Source organism: Engystomops pustulosus, unplaced genomic scaffold, assembly GCF_040894005.1.
Source record: "Engystomops pustulosus unplaced genomic scaffold, aEngPut4.maternal MAT_SCAFFOLD_99, whole genome shotgun sequence".
In the NCBI taxonomy this organism is placed as follows: domain Eukaryota; kingdom Metazoa; phylum Chordata; class Amphibia; order Anura; family Leptodactylidae; genus Engystomops; species Engystomops pustulosus.
The window spans coordinates 34,083-55,214 of record NW_027284983.1 but is presented as its reverse complement, the minus strand read 5'-3'; the positions used below and the strand labels follow the sequence as shown (position 1 = coordinate 55,214).

General features: G+C 50.0%; 1 protein-coding gene across 1 annotated transcript in view; it reads right to left on the bottom strand.

Moving 5' to 3' along the window:
- LOC140107033 (protein inscuteable homolog) overlaps positions 1 to 21,132 on the bottom strand; it is a 77,569-nt gene that overhangs the window by 42,258 nt on the left and 14,179 nt on the right. Inside the window, exon 3 of the mRNA XM_072131595.1 lies at positions 4,446 to 4,512. Coding sequence (XP_071987696.1) covers positions 4,446 to 4,512 — 67 coding nt within the window. The remainder of the gene's footprint in view (positions 1 to 4,445; positions 4,513 to 21,132) is intronic.

Here is a 21,132-nt window from a genome sequence, read left to right as displayed (position 1 = left end):
GGTGTGGGATGTTATTAGAGGGGGTGGTCTGTTATTAGAGGGGTGTGGGATGTTATTAGAGGGTGTGGTCTGTTATTATAGAAGGGGTGGGATGATATTAGAGGGGGTGGGGTGATATTAGAGGGTGTGGAGTGATATAAGAGGGTGTGGGGTGTTATTAGATGGTGTGGGAGGTTATTAGAGGGTGTGAGATGTTATTAGAGGGTGTGGGATGTTAATAGAGGGTGTGGTCTGTTATTAGAGGGTGTGGGGTGATATTAGAGGGTGTGGGGTGATATTAGAGGGTGTGGGGTGATATTAGAGGGTGTGGGGTGTTATTAGAGGGTGTGGGGTGTTATTAGATGGTGTGGGAGGTTATTAGAGGGGGTGGTCTGTTATTAGAGGGGGTGGTCTGTTATTAGAGGGAGTGGTCTGTTATTAGAGGGGGTGGTCTGTTATTAGAGGGGGTGGGATGTTATTAGAGGGGGTGGGATGTTATTAGAGGGGGTGGTCTGTTATTAGAGGGGGTGGTCTGTTATTAGAGGGGGTGGTCTGTTATTAGAGGGGGTGGGATGTTATTAGAGGGGGTGGGATGTTATTAGAGGGGGTGGGATGTTATTAGAGGGGGTGGGATGTTATGTGAGGGGGTGATGTGTTATTAGAGGGGGTGGTGTGTTATTAGAGGGGGTGGTCTGTTATTAGAGGGGGTGGTCTGTTATTAGAGGGGGTGGTCGGTTATTAGAGGGGGTGGGGTGATATTAGAGGGGGTGGGGTGATATTAGAGGGTGTGAGATGTTAATAGAGGGTGTGTTCTGTTATTAGAGGGAGAGGGATGTTATTAGAAGGGGTGGGATGTTATAAGAGGGGGTGGGATGTTATTAGAGGGGGTGGGATGTTATTAGAGGGAGAGGGATGATATTAGAGGGGGTGGGATGATATTAGAGGGGGTGGGATGATATTAGAGGGGGTGGTCTATTATTAGTGGGTGTCGGATGTTAATAGAGGGTGTGTTCTGTTATTAGAGGGAGAGGGATGTTATTAGAAGGGGTGGGATGTTATTAGAGGGGGTGGGATGTTATTAGAGGGGGTGGGATGATATTAAAGGTGGTGGGATGATAATAGAGGGGGTGGTCTGTTATTAGAGGGGGTGGTCTGTTATTAGAGGGGGAGGATTTTATTAGAGGGGGTGGGATGATATTAGAGGGGGTGGGATGATATTAGAGGGGGTGGGATGTTATTAGAGGGGGTGGTCTGTTATTAGAGGGGGTGGTCTGTTATTAGAGGGGGAGGATTTTATTAGAGGGGGTGGGATATTATTAGAGGGGGTGGGATATTATTAGAGGGGGTGGGATGTTATTAGAGGGGGTGGGATGTTATTAGAGGGGGTGGGATGTTATTAGAGGGGTTGGGATGTTATTAGCGGGGGTGGGATGTTATTGGCGGGGGAGGGATGTTATTAGAGGGTGTGGTCTGTTATTAGAGAGTGTGGTTTGTTATTAGAGGGGGTGGGATGTTATTAGAGGGGGTGGGATGTTATTAGAGGGATGTTATTAGAGGGTGTGGGGTGTTATTAGAGGGTGTGGTATGTTATTAGAGGGTGTGGCCTGTTATTAGAGGGTGTGGCCTGTTATTATAGAGGGGGTGGGATGATATTAGAGGGGGTGGGGTGTTATTAGAGGGGTGGGATGATATTAGAGGGGGTGGGATGTTATTAGAGGGAGTGGTCTGTTATTAGAGGGGGTGGGATGATATTAGAGGGGGTGGGATGATATTAGAGGGGGTGGGATGTTATTAGAGGGGGTGGGATGATATTAGAGGGGGTGGGATGATATTAGAGGTGGTGGGATGTTATTAGAGGGGGTGGGATGTTATTAGAGGGGGTGGGATGATAATAGAGGGGGTGGGATGATATTAGAGGGGTTGGGATGTTATTAGAGGGGGTGGGATGTTATTAGAGGGGGTGGTCTGTTATTAGAGGGGGTGGTCTGTTATTAGAGGGGGTGGGATGATATTAGAGGGGTTGGGATGTTATTAGAGGGGGTGGGATGTTATTAGAGGGGGTGGTCTGTTATTAGAGGGGTTGGGATGTTATTAGCGGGGGTGGGATGTTATTAGCGGGGGAGGGATGTTATTAGAGGGTGTGGTCTGTTATTAGAGGGATGTCATTAGAGGGTGTGGGGTGTTATTAGAGGGTGTGGTGTGTTATTAGAGGGTGTGGCCTGTTTTAAGTGGGTGTGGCCTGTTATTATAGAGGGGGTGGGATGATATTAGAGGAGGTGGGGTGTTATTATAGAGGATGTGGGATGATATTATAGGGGGTGGGGTGTTATTAGAAGGGGTGGGATGTTATTAGAGGGGGTGGGATGTTATTAGAGGGGGTGGGATGATATTAGAGGGGGTGGGATGATATTAGAGGGGGTGGGATGTTATTAGAGGGGGTGGGATGTTATTAGAGGGGGTGGGATGATATTAGAGGGGGTGGGATGTTATTAGAGGGGGTGGGATGTTATTAGAGGGGGTGGGATGATATTAGAGGGGGTGGGATGTTATTAGAGGGGGTGGGATGTTATTAGAGGGGGTGGGATGATATTAGAGGGGGTGGGATGTTATTAGAGGGGGTGGGATGATATTAGAGGGGGTGGGATGTTATTAGAGGGTGTGGTCTGTTATTAGAGGGGGTGGGATGTTATTAGAGGGATGTTATTAGAGGGTGTGGGGTGTTATTAGAGGGTGTGGTCTGTTATTAGAGGGTGTGGCCTGTTATTAGAGGGTGTGGCCTGTTATTATAGAGGGAGTGGGATGATATTAGAGGGGGTGGGATGATATTAGAGGGGGTGGGATGTTATTAGAGGGGGTGGGATGATATTAGAGGGGGTGGGATGTTATTGGCGGGGGTGGGATGATATTAGAGGGGGTGGGATGTTATTAGAGGGGGTGGGATGATATTAGAGGGGGTGGGATGTTATTAGAGGGTGTGGTCTGTTATTAGAGGGGGTGGGATGTTATTAGAGGGATGTTATTAGAGGGTGTGGGGTGTTATTAGAGGGTGTGGCCTGTTATTAGAGGGTGTGGCCTGTTATTATAGAGGGAGTGGGATGATATTAGAGGGGGTGGGGTGTTATTAGAGGGGGTGGGGTGTTATTAGAGGGGGTGGGGTGTTATTAGAGGGGGTGGGATGGTATTAGAGGGGGTGGTCTGTTATTAGAGGGGGTGGTCTGTTATTAGAGGGGGTGGGATGGTATTAGAGGGGGTGGAGTGTTATTAGAGGTGGTGGGATGTTATTAGAGGGGGTGGGATGATATTAGAGGGGGTGGGATGATATTAGAGGGGGTGGGATGATATTAGAGGGGGTGGGATGTTATTAGAGGGTGAGGGATGTTATTAGAGGGGGTGGGATGATATTATAGGGGGTGGGGTGTTATTATAGAGGGTGGGATGTTATTAGAGGGGGTGGGATGATATTAGAGGGGTTGGTCTGTTATTAGAGGGGGTGGGATGTTATTAGAGGGGCTGGTCTGTTATTACAGGGGGTGGGTCTGTTATTAGAGGGGGTGGGATGTTATTAGAGGGGGTGGGATGATATTAGAGGGGGTGGGATGATATTAGAGGGGGTGGGATGTTATTAGAGGGGGTGGGATGATATTAGAGGGGGTGGGATGTTATTAGAGGGGGCGGGATGTTATTAGAGGAGGTGGGATGTTATTAGAGGGGGTGGGGTGTTATTAGAGGGGGTGGGGTGTTATTAGAGGGGGTGGGATGTTATTAGAGGGGGTGGGATGTTAATAGAGGGGCTGGCCTGTTATTAGAGGGGGTGGGATGTTATTAGAGGGGGTGGGTAGTTATTAGAGGGGGTGGTCTGTTATTAGAGGGTGTGGCCTGTTATTAGAAGGGGTGGTCTGTTATTAGAGGGTGTGGTCTGTTATTAGAGGGTGTGGTCTGTTATTAGAGGGGGTGGCCTGTTATTAGAGGGGGTGGCCTGTTATTAGAGGGGGTGGCTTGTTATTAGAGGGAGTGGGATGTTATTAGAGGGGGTGGTCTGTTATTAGAGGGGGTGGTCTGTTATTAGAGGGTGTGGCCTGTTATTAGAGGGGGTGGGATGTTATTAGAGGGTGTGGCCTGTTATTAGAGGGGGTGGGATGTTATTAGAGGGGGTGGTCTGTTATTAGAGGGGGTGGTCTGTTATTAGAGGGTGTGGTCTGTTATTAGAAGGGGTGGTCTGTTATTAGAGGGTGTGGCCTGTTATTAGAGGGTGTGGCCTGTTATTAGAGGGGGTGGCCTGTTATTAGAGGGGGTGGCCTGTTATTAGAGGGGGTGGCCTGTTATTAGAGGGGGGGGTTGTGTGTTGTTCTGTGGTGTATCTATTCCCGGTGATGCTGTAGTCTGCGGCCGGTGCTGTTATTATGTAATTGGGTCGGGTTGGATCTGGTGACTCATTGCATCATTTTTATTGTTTTGCAGCAATTTACCGTTTTCCTGCTGGATTTCCGCTGCGCTCTGCTCTAGGATGGAAAGGTTTGCTAAAATTGTCACAATCTGAAAAAAAGTTACAAATATTGGAAGTTACAAATCTGGGAATGAAGCTGCAGTACTAGTCCCTGCCATGGACAGGGGGGCAGTGTTCTCCAGGGACAGTACATAACACTGGCTGCAGAGAGCACAGAGCACAGCAGTGTGAGGTCTGATTACACGTCTCTCCAGGGACAATACATAACACTGGCTGCAGAGAGCACAGAGCACAGCAGTGTGAGGTGTGATTACACATCACTCCAGGGACAATACATAACACTGGCTGCAGAGAGTACAGAGCACAGCAGTGTGAGGTCTGATTACACATCTCTCCAGGGACAATACATAACACTGGCTGCAGAGAGCACAGAGCACAGCAGTGTGAGGTCTGATTACACATCTCACCAGGGATAATACATAACACTGGCTGCAGAGAGCACAGAGCACAGCAGTGTGAGGTCTGATTACACATCTCTCCAGGGACAGTACATAACACTGGCTGCAGAGAGCACAGAGCACAGCAGTGTGAGGTCTGATTACACATCTCTCCAGGGACAGTACATAACACTGGCTGCAGAGAGCACAGAGCACAGCAGTGTGAGGTCTGATTACACATCTCTCCAGGGACAATACATAACACTGGCTGCAGAGAGCACAGAGCACAGCAGTGTGAGGTCTGATTACACATCTCTCCAGGGACAATACATAACACTGGCTGCAGAGAGCACAGAGCACAGCAGTGTGAGGTCTGATTACACATCTCTCCAGGGACAATACATAACACTGGCTGCAGAGAGCACAGAGCACAGCAGTGTGAGGTCTGATTACACATCTCTCCAGGGACAGTACATAACACTGGCTGCAGAGAGCACAGAGCACAGCAGTGTGAGGTCTGATTACACATCTCTCCAGGGACAGTACATAACACTGGCTGCAGAGAGCACAGAGCACAGCAGTGTGAGGTCTGATTACACATCTCCCCAGGGACAATACATAACACTGGCTGCAGAGAGCACAGAGCACAGCAGTGTGAGGTATGATTACACATCTCTCCAGGGACAATACATAACACTGGCTGCAGAGAGCACAGAGCACAGCAGTGTGAGGTCTGATTACACATCTCTCCAGGGACAATACATAACACTGGCTGCAGAGAGCACAGAGCACAGCAGTGTGAGGTCTGATTACACATCTCTCCAGGGACAATACATAACACTGGCTGCAGAGAGCACAGAGCACAGCAGTGTGAGGTCTGATTACACATCTCTCCAGGGACAGTACATAACACTGGCTGCAGAGAGCACAGAGCACAGCAGTGTGAGGTCTGATTACACATCTCTCCAGGGACAGTACATAACACTGGCTGCAGAGAGCACAGAGCACAGCAGTGTGAGGTCTGATTACACATCTCTCCAGGGACAGTACATAACACTGGCTGCAGAGAGCACAGAGCACAGTAGTGTGAGGCCTGATTACACATCTCTGCAGGGACAATACATAACACTGGCTGCAGAGAGCACAGAGCACAGCAGTGTGAGGTCTGATTACACATCTCTCCAGGGACAATACATAACACTGGCTGCAGAGAGCACAGAGCACAGCAGTGTGAGGTCTGATTACACATCTCTCCAGGGACAATACATAACACTGGCTGCAGAGAGCACAGAGCACAGCAGTGTGAGGTCTGATTACACATCTCTCCAGGGACAATACATAACACTGGCTGCAGAGAGCACAGAGCACAGCAGTGTGAGGTCTGATTACACATCTCTCCAGGGACAATACATAACACTGGCTGCAGAGAGCACAGAGCACAGCAGTGTGAGGTCTGATTACACATCTCTCCAGGGACAATACATAACACTGGCTGCAGAGAGCACAGAGCACAGCAGTGTGAGGTCTGATTACACATCTCTCCAGGGACAGTACATAACACTGGCTGCAGAGAGCACAGAGCACAGCAGTGTGAGGTCTGATTACACATCTCTCCAGGGACAGTACATAACACTGGCTGCAGAGAGCACAGAGCACAGCAGTGTGAGGTCTGATTACACATCTCCCCAGGGACAATACATAACACTGGCTGCTGAGAGCACAGAGCACAGCAGTGTGAGGTATGATTACACATCTCTCCAGGGACAATACATAACACTGGCTGCAGAGAGCACAGAGCACAGCAGTGTGAGGTCTGATTACACATCTCTCCAGGGACAGTACATAACACTGGCTGCAGAGAGCACAGAGCACAGCAGTGTGAGGTCTGATTACACATCTCTCCAGGGACAATACATAACACTGGCTGCAGAGAGCACAGAGCACAGCAGTGTGAGGTCTGATTACACATCTCTCCAGGGACAATACATAACACTGGCTGCAGAGAGCACAGAGCACAGCAGTGTGAGGTCTGATTACACATCTCTCCAGGGACAATACATAACACTGGCTGCAGAGAGCACAGAGCACAGCAGTGTGAGGTCTGATTACACATCTCTCCAGGGACAATACATAACACTGGCTGCAGAGAGCACAGAGCACAGCAGTGTGAGGTCTGATTACACATCTCTCCAGGGACAATACATAACACTGGCTGCAGAGAGCACAGAGCACAGCAGTGTGAGGTCTGATTACACATCTCTCCAGGGACAATACATAACACTGGCTACAGAGAGCACAGAGCACAGCAGTGTGAGGTCTGACATCTCTCCAGGGACAATACATAACACTGGCTGCAGAGAGCACAGAGCACAGCAGTGTGAGGTCTGATTACACATCTCTCCAGGGACAATACATAACACTGGCTACAGAGAGCACAGAGCACAGCAGTGTGAGGTCTGACATCTCTCCAGGGACAATACATAACACTGGCTGCAGAGAGCACAGAGCACAGCAGTGTGAGGTCTGATTACACATCTCTCCAGGGACAATACATAACACTGGCTACAGAGAGCACAGAGCACAGCAGTGTGAGGTCTGACATCTCTCCAGGGACAATACATAACACTGGCTGCAGAGAGCACAGAGCACAGCAGTGTGAGGTCTGATTACACATCTCTCCAGGGACAATACATAACACTGGCTACAGAGAGCACAGAGCACAGCAGTGTGAGGTCTGACATCTCTCCAGGGACAATACATAACACTGGCTACAGAGAGCACAGAGCACAGAGCACAGCAGTGTGAGGTCTGATTACACATCTCTCCAGGGACAATACATAACACTGGCTGCAGAGAGCACAGAGCACAGCAGTGTGAGGTCTGATTACACATCTCTCCAGGGACAATACATAACACTGGCTGCAGAGAGCACAGAGCACAGCAGTGTGAGGTCTGATTACACATCTCTCCAGGGACAGTACATAACACTGGCTGCAGAGAGCACAGAGCACAGCAGTGTGAGGTCTGATTACACATCTCTCCAGGGACAATACATAACACTGGCTGCAGAGAGCACAGAGCACAGCAGTGTGAGGTCTGATTACACATCTCTCCAGGGACAATACATAACACTGGCTGCAGAGAGCACAGAGCACAGCAGTGTGAGGTCTGATTACACATCTCTCCAGGGACAATACATAACACTGGCTGCAGAGAGCACAGAGCACAGCAGTGTGAGGTCTGATTACACATCTCCCCAGGGACAATACATAACACTGGCTGCAGAGAGCACAGAGCACAGCAGTGTGAGGTATGATTACACATCTCTCCAGGGACAATACATAACACTGGCTGCAGAGAGCACAGAGCACAGCAGTGTGAGGTCTGATTACACATCTCTCCAGGGACAATACATAACACTGGCTGCAGAGAGCACAGAGCACAGCAGTGTGAGGTCTGATTACACATCTCTCCAGGGACAATACATAACACTGGCTGCAGAGAGCACAGAGCACAGCAGTGTGAGGTCTGATTACACATCTCTCCAGGGACAGTACATAACACTGGCTGCAGAGAGCACAGAGCACAGCAGTGTGAGGTCTGATTACACATCTCTCCAGGGACAGTACATAACACTGGCTGCAGAGAGCACAGAGCACAGCAGTGTGAGGTCTGATTACACATCTCTCCAGGGACAATACATAACACTGGCTACAGAGAGCACAGAGCACAGCAGTGTGAGGTCTGACATCTCTCCAGGGACAATACATAACACTGGCTACAGAGAGCACAGAGCACAGCAGTGTGAGGTCTGATTACACATCTCTCCAGGGACAATACATAACACTGGCTGCAGAGAGCACAGAGCACAGCAGTGTGAGGTCTGATTACACATCTCTCCAGGGACAATACATAACACTGGCTGCAGAGAGCACAGAGCACAGCAGTGTGAGGTCTGATTACACATCTCTCCAGGGACAGTACATAACACTGGCTGCAGAGAGCACAGAGCACAGCAGTGTGAGGTCTGATTACACATCTCTCCAGGGACAATACATAACACTGGCTGCAGAGAGCACAGAGCACAGCAGTGTGAGGTCTGATTACACATCTCTCCAGGGACAATACATAACACTGGCTGCAGAGAGCACAGAGCACAGCAGTGTGAGGTCTAATTACACATCTCTCCAGGGACAATACATAACACTGGCTGCAGAGAGCACAGAGCACAGCAGTGTGAGGTCTGATTACACATCTCTCCAGGGACAATACATAACACTGGCTGCAGAGAGCACAGAACACAGCAGTGTGAGGTCTGATTACACATCTCTCCAGGGACAGTACATAACACTGGCTGCAGAGAGCACAGAGCACAGCAGTGTGAGGTCTGATTACACATCTCTCCAGGGATAATACATAACACTGGCTGCAGAGAGCACAGAGCACAGCAGTGTGAGGTCTGATTACACATCTCTCCAGGGACAGTACATAACACTGGCTGCAGAGAGCACAGAGCACAGCAGTGTGAGGTCTGATTACACATCTCTCCAGGGACAATACCTCACACTGGCTGCAGAGAGCACAGAGCACAGCAGTGTGAGGTCTGATTACACATCTCTCCAGGGACAATACATAACACTGGCTGCAGAGAGCACAGAGCACAGCAGTGTGAGGTCTGATTACACATCTCTCCAGGGACAATACATAACACTGGCTGCAGAGAGCACAGAGCACAGCAGTGTGAGGTCTGATTACACATCTCTCCAAGGACAATACATAACACTGGCTGCAGAGAGCACAGAGCACAGCAGTGTGAGGTCTGATTACACATCTCTCCAGGGACAATACCTCACACTGGCTGCAGAGAGCACAGAGCACAGCAGTGTGAGGTCTGATTACACATCTCTCCAGGGACAGTACATAACACTGGCTGCAGAGAGCACAGAGCACAGCAGTGTGAGGTCTGATTACACATCTCTCCTGGGACAATACATAACACTGGCTACAGAGAGCACAGAGCACAGCAGTGTGAGGTCTGATTACACCTCTCTCCAGGGACAATACATAACACTGGCTGCAGGGAGCACAGAGCACAGCAGTGTGAGGTCTGATTACACATCTCTCCAGGGACAATGCATAACACTGGCTGCAGAGAGCACAGAGCACAGCAGTGTGAGGTCTGATTACACATATCTCCAGGGACAGTACATAACACTGGCTGCAGAGAGCACAGAGCACAGCAGTGTGAGGTGTGATTACACATCTCTCCAGGGACAATACATAACACTGGCTGCAGAGAGCACAGAGCACAGCAGTGTGAGGTCTGATTACACATCTCTCCAGGACAATACATAACACTGGCTGCAGAGAGCACAGAGCACAGCAGTGTGAGGTCTGATTACACATCTCTCCAGGGACAGTACATAACACTGGCTGCAGAGAGCACAGAGCACAGCAGTGTGAGGTCTGATTACACATCTCTCCAGGGACAGTACATAACACTGGCTGCAGAGAGCACAGAGCACAGCAGTGTGAGGTCTGATTACCCATCTCTCTAGGGACAATACATAACACTGGCAGCAGAGAGCACAGAGCACAGCAGTGTGAGGTCTGATTACACATCTCTCCAGGGACAATGCATAACACTGGCTGCAGAGAGTACAGAGCACAGCAGTGTGAGGTCTGATTACACATCTCTCCAGGGACAATACATAACACTGGCTGCAGAGAGCACAGAGCACAGCAGTGTGAGGTCTGATTACACATCTCTCCAGGGACAGTACATAACACTGGCTGCAGAGAGCACAGAGCACAGCAGTGTGAGGTCTGATTACACATCTCTCCAGGGACAATACATAACACTGGCTGCAGAGAGCACAGAGCACAGCAGTGTGAGGTCTGATTACACATCTCTCCAGGGACAATACATAACACTGGCTGCAGAGAGCACAGAGCACAGCAGTGTGAGGTCTGATTACACATCTCTCCAGGGACAATACATAACACTGGCTGCAGAGAGCACAGAGCACAGCAGTGTGAGGTCTAATTACACATCTCTCCAGGGACAATACATAACACTGGCTGCAGAGAGCACAGAACACAGCAGTGTGAGGTCTGATTACACATCTCTCCAGGGACAGTACATAACACTGGCTGCAGAGAGCACAGAGCACAGCAGTGTGAGGTCTGATTACACATCTCTCCAGGGATAATACATAACACTGGCTGCAGAGAGCACAGAGCACAGCAGTGTGAGGTCTGATTACACATCTCTCCAGGGACAGTACATAACACTGGCTGCAGAGAGCACAGAGCACAGCAGTGTGGGGTCTCATTACACATCTCTCCAAGGACAATACATAACACTGGCTGCAGAGAGCACAGAGCACAGCAGTGTGAGGTCTGATTACACATCTCTCCAGGGACAATACCTCACACTGGCTGCAGAGAGCACAGAGCACAGCAGTGTGAGGTCTGATTACACATCTCCCCAGGGACAATACACTGACTGCAGAGAGCACAGAACACAGCAGTGTGAGGTCTGATTACACATCTCTCCAGGGACAGTACATAACACTGGCTGCAGAGAGCACAGAGCACAGCAGTGTGAGGTCTGATTACACATCTCTCCAGAGACACTACATAACACTGGCTGCAGAGAGCACAGAGCACAGCAGTGTGAGGTCTGATTACACATCTCTCCAGGGACAATACATAACACTGGCTGCAGAGAGCACAGAGCACAGCAGTGTGAGGTCTGATTACACATCTCTCCAGGGACAGTACATAACACTGGCTGCAGAGAGCACAGAGCACAGCAGTGTGAGGTCTGATTACACATCTCTCCAGGGACAATACATAACACTGGCTACAGAGAGCACAGAGCACAGCAGTGTGAGGTCTGATTACACCTCTCTCCAGGGACAATACATAACACTGGCTGCAGGGAGCACAGAGCACAGCAGTGTGAGGTCTGATTACACATCTCTCCAGGGACAATGCATAACACTGGCTGCAGAGAGCACAGAGCACAGCAGTGTGAGGTCTGATTACACATATCTCCAGGGACAGTACATAACACTGGCTGCAGAGAGCACAGAGCACAGCAGTGTGAGGTGTGATTACACATCTCTCCAGGGACAATACATAACACTGGCTGCAGAGAGCACAGAGCACAGCAGTGTGAGGTCTGATTACACATCTCTCCAGGACAATACATAACACTGGCTGCAGAGAGCACAGAGCACAGCAGTGTGAGGTCTGATTACACATCTCTCCAGGGACAGTACATAACACTGGCTGCAGAGAGCACAGAGCACAGCAGTGTGAGGTCTGATTACCCATCTCTCAAGGGACAATACATAACACTGGCAGCAGAGAGCACAGAGCACAGCAGTGTGAGGTCTGATTACACATCTCTCCAGGGACAATGCATAACACTGGCTGCAGAGAGTACAGAGCACAGCAGTGTGAGGTCTGATTACACATCTCTCCAGGGACAATACATAACACTGGCTGCAGAGAGCACAGAGCACAGAGCACAGCAGTGTGAGGTCTGATTACACATCTCTCCAGGGACAGTACATAACACTGGCTGCAGAGAGCACAGAGCACAGCAGTGTGAGGTCTGATTATACATCTCTCCAGTGACAATACATAACACTGGCTGCAGAGAGCACAGAGCACAGCAGTGTGAGGTCTGATTACACATCTCTCCAGGGACAATACATAACACTGGCTGCAGAGAGCACAGAGCACAGCAGTGTGAGGTCTGATTACACATCTCTCCAGGGACAATACATAACACTGGCTGCAGAGAGCACAGAGCACAGCAGTGTGAGGTCTGATTACACATCTCTCCAGGGACAGTACATAACACTGGCTGCAGAGAGCACAGAGCACAGCAGTGTGAGGTCTGATTACACATCTCTCCAGGGACAGTACATAACATTGGCTGCAGAGAGCACAGAGCACAGCAGTGTGAGGTCTGATTACACATCTCTCCAGGGACAGTACATAACACTGGCTGCAGAGAGCACAGAGCACAGCAGTGTGAGGTCTGATTACACATCTCTCCAGGGACAATAAATAACACTGGCAGCAGAGAGCACAGAGCACAGCAGTGTGAGGTCTGATTACACATCTCTCCAGGGACAGTACATAACACTGGCTGCAGAGAGCACAGAGCACAGCAGTGTGAGGTCTGATTACACATCTCTCCAGGGACAGTACATAACACTGGCTGCAGAGAGCACAGAGCACAGCAGTGTGAGGTCTGATTACACATCTCTCCAGGGATAATACATAACACTGGCTGCAGAGAGCACAGAGCACAGCAGTGTGAGGTCTGATTACACATCTCTCCAGGGACAGTACATAACACTGGCTGCAGAGAGCACAGAGCACAGCAGTGTGGGGTCTCATTACACATCTCTCCAAGGACAATACATAACACTGGCTGCAGAGAGCACAGAGCACAGCAGTGTGAGGTCTGATTACACATCTCTCCAGGGACAATACCTCACACTGGCTGCAGAGAGCACAGAGCACAGCAGTGTGAGGTCTGATTACACATCTCCCCAGGGACAATACACTGACTGCAGAGAGCACAGAACACAGCAGTGTGAGGTCTGATTACACATCTCTCCAGGGACAGTACATAACACTGGCTGCAGAGAGCACAGAGCACAGCAGTGTGAGGACTGATTACACATCTCTCCAGGGACAATACATAACACTGGCTGCAGAGAGCACAGAGCACAGAGCACAGCAGTGTGAGGTCTGATTACACATCTCTCCAGGGACAGTACATAACACTGGCTGCAGAGAGCACAGAGCACAGCAGTGTGAGGTCTGATTACACATCTCTCCAGGGACAGTACATAACATTGGCTGCAGAGAGCACAGAGCACAGCAGTGTGAGGTCTGATTACACATCTCTCCAGGGACAGTACATAACACTGGGTGCAGAGAGCACAGAGCACAGCAGTGTGAGGTCTGATTACACATCTCTCCAGGGATAATACATAACACTGGCTGCAGAGAGCACAGAGCACAGCAGTGTGAGGACTGATTACACATCTCTCCAGGGACAATACATAACACTGGCTGCAGAGAGCACAGAGCACAGCAGTGTGAGGTCTGATTACACATCTCTCCAGGGACAGTACATAACACTGGCTGCAGAGAGCACAGAGCACAGCAGTGTGAGGTCTGATTACACATCTCTCCAGGGACAATACATAACACTGGCTGCAGAGAGCACAGAGCACAGCAGTGTGAGGTCTGATTACACATCTCTCCAGGGACAATACATAACACTGGCTGCAGAGAGCACAGAGCACAGTAGTGTGAGGTCTGATTACACATCTCTCCAGGGACAATACATAACACTGGCTGCAGAGAGCACAGAGCACAGCAGTGTGAGGTCTGATTACACATCTCTCCAGGGACAATACATAACACTGGCTGCAGAGAGCACAGAGCACAGCAGTGTGAGGTCTGATTACACATCTCTCCAGGGATAATACATAACACTGGCTGCAGAGAGCACAGAGCACAGCAGTGTGAGGTCTGATTACACATCTCTCCAGGGACAGTACATAACACTGGCTGCAGAGAGCACAGAGCACAGCAGTGTGAGGGCTGATTACACATCTCTCCAGGGACAGTACATAACACTGGCTGCAGAGAGCACAGAGCACAGCAGTGTGAGGGCTGATTACACATCTCTCCAGGGACAGTACATAACACTGGCTGCAGAGAGCACAGAGCACAGCAGTGTGAGGTCTGATTACACATCTCTCCAGGGACAATACATAACACTGGCTGCAGAGAGCACAGAGCACAGCAGTGTGAGGTCTGATTACACATCTCTACAGGGACAATACATAACACTGACTGCAGAGAGCACAGAGCACAGCAGTGTGAGGTGTGAATACACATCTCTCCAGGGACTATACATAACACTGGCTGCAGAGAGCACAGAGCACAGCAGTGTGAGGTCTGATTACACATCTCTCCAGGGACAATACATAACACTGGCTACAGAGAGCACAGAGCACAGCAGTGTGAGGTCTGATTACACATCTCTCCAGGGACAATACATAACACTGGCTGCAGAGAGCACAGCAGTGTGAGGTCTGATTACACATCTCTCCAGGGACAGTACATAACACTGGCTGCAGAGAGCACAGAGCACAGCAGTGTGAGGTCTGATTACACATCTCTCCAGGGACAATACATAACACTGGCTGCAGAGAGCAGAGAGCACAGAGCACAGCAGTGTGAGGTCTGATTACACATCTCTCCAGGGACAATACATAACACTGGCTGCAGAGAGCAGAGAGCACAGAGCACAGCAGTGTGAGGTCTGATTACACATCTCTCCAGGGACAATACATAACACTGGCTGCAGAGAGGACAGAGGACAGCAGTGTGAGGTCTGATTACACATCTCTCCAGGGACAGTACATAACACTAGCTGCAGAGAGCACAGAGCACAGCAGTGTGGGGTTTGATTACACATCTCTCCAGGGACAATACATAACACTGGCTGCAGAGAGCACAGAGCACAGCAGTGTGAGGTCTGATTACACATCTCTCCAGGGACAATACATAACACTGGCTGCAGAGAGCACAGAGCACAGCAGTGTGAGGTCTGATTACACATCTCTCCAGGGACAGTACATAACATTGGCTGCAGAGAGCACAGAGCACAGCAGTGTGAGGTCTGATTACACATCTCTCCAGGGACAGTACATAACACTGGGTGCAGAGAGCACAGAGCACAGCAGTGTGAGGTCTGATTACACATCTCTCCAGGGATAATACATAACACTGGCTGCAGAGAGCACAGAGCACAGCAGTGTGAGGACTGATTACAAATCTCTCCAGGGACAATACATAACACTGGCTGCAGAGAGCACAGAGCACAGCAGTGTGAGGTCTGATTACACATCTCTCCAGGGACAATACATAACACTGGCTGCAGAGAGCACAGAGCACAGCAGTGTGAGGTCTGATTACACATCTCTCCAGGGACAATACATAACACTGGCTGCAGAGAGCACAGAGCACAGCAGTGTGAGGTCTGATTACACATCTCTCCAGGGACAATACATAACACCGGCTGCAGAGAGCACAGAGCACAGTAGTGTGAGGTCTGATTACACATCTCTCCAGGGACAATACATAACACTGGCTGCAGAGAGCACAGAGCACAGCAGTGTGAGGTCTGATTACACATCTCTCCAGGGACAATACATAACACTGGCTGCAGAGAGCACAGAGCACAGCAGTGTGAGGTCTGATTACACATCTCTCCAGGGATAATACATAACACTGGCTGCAGAGAGCACAGAGCACAGCAGTGTGAGGTCTGATTACACATCTCTCCAGGGACAGTACATAACACTGGCTGCAGAGAGCACAGAGCACAGCAGTGTGAGGGCTGATTACACATCTCTCCAGGGACAGTACATAACACTGGCTGCAGAGAGCACAGAGCACAGCAGTGTGAGGGCTGATTACACATCTCTCCAGGGACAGTACATAACACTGGCTGCAGAGAGCACAGAGCACAGCAGTGTGAGGTCTGATTACACATCTCTCCAGGGACAATACATAACACTGGCTGCAGAGAGCACAGAGCACAGCAGTGTGAGGTCTGATTACACATCTCTACAGGGACAATACATAACACTGACTGCAGAGAGCACAGAGCACAGCAGTGTGAGGTGTGAATACACATCTCTCCAGGGACTATACATAACACTGGCTGCAGAGAGCACAGAGCACAGCAGTGTGAGGTCTGATTACACATCTCTCCAGGGACAATACATAACACTGGCTACAGAGAGCACAGAGCACAGCAGTGTGAGGTCTGATTACACATCTCCCAGGGACAGTACATAACACTGGCTGCAGAGAGCACAGAGCACAGCAGTGTGAGGTCTGATTACACATCTCTCCAGGGACAATACATAACACTGGCTGCAGAGAGCACAGCAGTGTGAGGTCTGATTACACATCTCTCCAGGGACAGTACATAACACTGGCTGCAGAGAGGACAGAGGACAGCAGTGTGAGGTCTGATTACACATCTCTCCAGGGACAATACATAACACTGGCTGCAGAGAGCAGAGAGCACAGAGCACAGCAGTGTGAGGTCTGATTACACATCTCACCAGGGACAATACATAACACTGGCTGCAGAGAGCAGAGAGCACAGAGCACAGCAGTGTGAGGTCTGATTACACATCTCTCCAGGGACAATACATAACACTGGCTGCAGAGAGGACAGAGGACAGCAGTGTGAGGTCTGATTACACATCTCTCCAGGGACAGTACATAACACTGGCTGCAGAGAGCACAGAGCACAGCAGTGTGAGGTCTGATTACACATCTCTCCAGGGACAATACATAACACTGGCTGCAGAGAGCACAGAGCACAGCAGTGTGAGGTCTGATTACACATCTCTCCAGGGACAGTATATAACACTGGCTGCAGAGAGGACAGAGCACAGCAGTGTGAGGTCTGATTACACATCTCTCCAGGGACAGTACATAACACTGTCTGCAGAGAGCACAGAGCACAGCAGTGTGAGGTCTGATTACACATCTCTCCAGGGACAGTACATAACACTGGCTGCAGAGAGTACAGAGCACAGCAGTGTGAGGTCTGATTACACATCTATCCAGGGACAATACATAACACTGGCTGCAGAGAGCACAGAGCACAGCAGTGCGAGGTCTGATTACACATCTCTCCAGGGACAATACATAACACTGGCTGCAGAGAGCACAGAGCACAGCAGTGCGAGGTCTGATTACACATCTCTCCAGGGACAGTACATAACACAGGCTGCAGAGAGCACAGAGCACAGCAGTGTGAGGTCTGATTACACATCTCTCCAGGGACAATACATAACACTGGCTGCAGAGAGCACAGAGCACAGCAGTGTGAGGTCTGATTACACATCTCTCCAGGGACAGTACATAACACTGGCTGCAGAGAGCACAGAGCACAGCAGTGTGAGGTCTGATTACACATCTCTCCAGGGACAATACATAACACTGGCTGCAGAGAGCACAGAGCACAGCAGTGTGAGGTCTGATTACACATCTCTCCAGGGACAATACATAACACTGGCTGCAGAGAGCACAGAGCACAGCAGTGTGAGGTCTGATTACACATCTCTCCAGGGACAATACATAACACTGGCTGCAGAGAGCACAGAGCACAGCAGTGTGAGGTCTGATTACACATCTCTCCAGGGACAATACATAACACTGGCTGCAGAGAGCACAGAGCACAGCAGTGTGAGGTCTGATTACACATCTCTCCAGGGACAATACATTACACTGGCTGCAGAGAGCACAGAGCACAGCAGTGTGAGGTCTGATTACACATCTCTCCAGGGACAATACATAACACTGGCTGCAGAGAGCACAGAGCACAGCAGTGTGAGGTCTGATTACACATCTCTCCAGGGACAGTACATAACACTGGCTGCAGAGAGCACAGAGTACAGCAGTGTGAGGTCTGATTACACATCTCTCCAGGGACAATACATAACACTGGCTGCAGAGAGCACAGAGCACAGCAGTGTGAGGTCTGATTACACATCTCTCCAGGGACAGTACATAACACTGGCTGCAGAGAGCACAGAGCACAGCAGTGTGAGGTCTGATTACACATCTCTCCAGGGACAGTACATAACACTGGCTGCACAGAGCACAGAGCACAGCAGTGTGAGGTCTGATTACACATCTCTCCAGGGACAGTACATAACACTGGCTGCACAGAGCACAGAGCACAGCAGTGTGAGGTCTGATTACACATCTCTCCAGGGACAATACATAACACTGGCTGCAGAGAGCACAGAGCACAGCAGTGTGAGGTCTGATTACACATCTCTCCAGGGACAATACATAACACTGGCTGCAGAGAGCACAGAGCACAGCAGTGTGAGGTCTGATTACACATCTCTCCAGGGACAGTACATAACACTGGCTGCACAGAGCACAGCAGTGTGAGGTCTGATTACACATCTCTCCAGGGACAATACATAACACTGGCTGCAGAGAGCACAGAGCACAGCAGTGTGAGGTCTGATTACACATCTCTACAGGGACAGTACATAACACTGGCTGCAGAGAGCACAGAGCACAGCAGTGTGGGGTTTGATTACACATCTCTCCAGGGACAGTACATAACACTGGCTGCAGAGAGCACAGAGCACAGCAGTGTGAGGTCTGATTACACATCTCTCCAGGGACAATACATAACACTGGCTGCAGAGAGCACAGAGCACAGCAGTGTGAGGTCTGATTACACATCTCTCCAGGGACAATACATTACACTGGCTGCAGAGAGCACAGAGCACAGCAGTGTGAGGTCTGATTACACCTCTCTCCAGGGACAGTACATAACACTGTCTGCAGAGAGCACAGAGCACAGCAGTGTGAGGTCTGATTACACATCTCTCCAGGGACAATACATAACACTGGCTGCAGAGAGCACAGAGCACAGCAGTGTGAGGTCTGATTACACATCTCTCCAGGGACAGTACATAACACTGGCTGCAGAGAGCACAGAGCACAGCAGTGTGAGGTCTGATTACACATCTCTCCAGGGACAGTACATAACACTGGCTGCACAGAGCACAGAGCACAGCAGTGTGAGGTCTGATTACACATCTCTCCAGGGACAATACATAACACTGGCTGCAGAGAGCACAGAGCACAGCAGTGTGAGGTCTGATTACACATCTCTCCAGGGACAGTACATAACACTGGCTGCACAGAGCACAGCAGTGTGAGGTCTGATTACACGTCTCTCCAGGGACAGTACATAACACTGGCTGTAGAGAGCACAGAGCACAGCAGTGTGAGGTCTGATTACACATCTCTCCAGGGACAGTACATAACACTGGCTGCAGAGAGCACAGAGCACAGCAGTGTGAGGTCTGATTACACATCTCTCCAGGGACAGTACATAACACTGGCTGCACAGAGCACAGAGCACAGCAGTGTGAGGTCTGATTACACATCTCTCCAGGGACAATACATAACACTGGCTGCAGAGAGCACAGAGCACAGCAGTGTGAGGTCTGATTACACATCTCTCCAGGGACAATACATAACACTGGCTGCAGAGAGCACAGAGCACAGCAGTGTGAGGTCTGATTACACATCTCTCCAGGGACAATACATAACACTGGCTGCAGAGAGCACAGAGCACAGCAGTGTGAGGTCTGATTACACATCTCTCCAGGGACAATACATAACACTGGCTGCAGAGAGCACAGAGCACAGCAGTGTGAGGTCTGATTACACATCTCTCCAGGGACAATACATTACACTGGCTGCAGAGAGCACAGAGCACAGCAGTGTGAGGTCTGATTACACCTCTCTCCAGGGACAGTACATAACACTGTCTGCAGAGAGCACAGAGCACAGCAGTGTGAGGTCTGATTACACATCTCTCCAGGGACAATACATAACACTGGCTGCAGAGAGCACAGAGCACAGCAGTGTGAGGTCTGATTACACATCTCTCCAGGGACAATACATAACACTGGCTGCAGAGAGCACAGAGCACAGCAGTGTGAGGTCTGATTACACATCTCTCCAGGGACAGTACATAACACTGGCTGCAGAGAGCACAGAGCACAGCAGTGTGAGGTCTGATTACACATCTCTCCAGGGACAGTACATAACACTGGCTGCACAGAGCACAGAGCACAGCAGTGTGAGGTCTGATTACACATCTCTCCAGGGATAATACATAACACTGGCTGCAGAGAGCACAGAGCACAGCAGTGTGAGGTCTGATTACACATCTCTCCAGGGACAGTACATAACACTGGCTGCAGAGAGCACAGAGCACAGCAGTGTGAGGTCTGATTACACATCTCTCCAGGGACAGTACATAACACTGGCTGCAGAGAGCACAGAGCACAGCAGTGTGAGGTCTGATTACACATCTCTCCAGGGACAGTACATAACACTGGCTGCAGAGAGCACAGAGCACAGCAGTGTGAGGTCTGATTACACATCTCTCCAGGGACAATACATAACACTGGCTGCAGAGAGCACAGCAGTGTGAGGTCTGATTACACATCTCTCCAGGGACAATACATAACACTGGCTGCAGAGAGCACAGAGCACAGCAGTGTGAGGTCTGATTACACATCTCTCCAGGGATAATACATAACACTGGCTGCAGAGAGCACAGAGCACAGCAGTGTGAGGTCTGATTACACA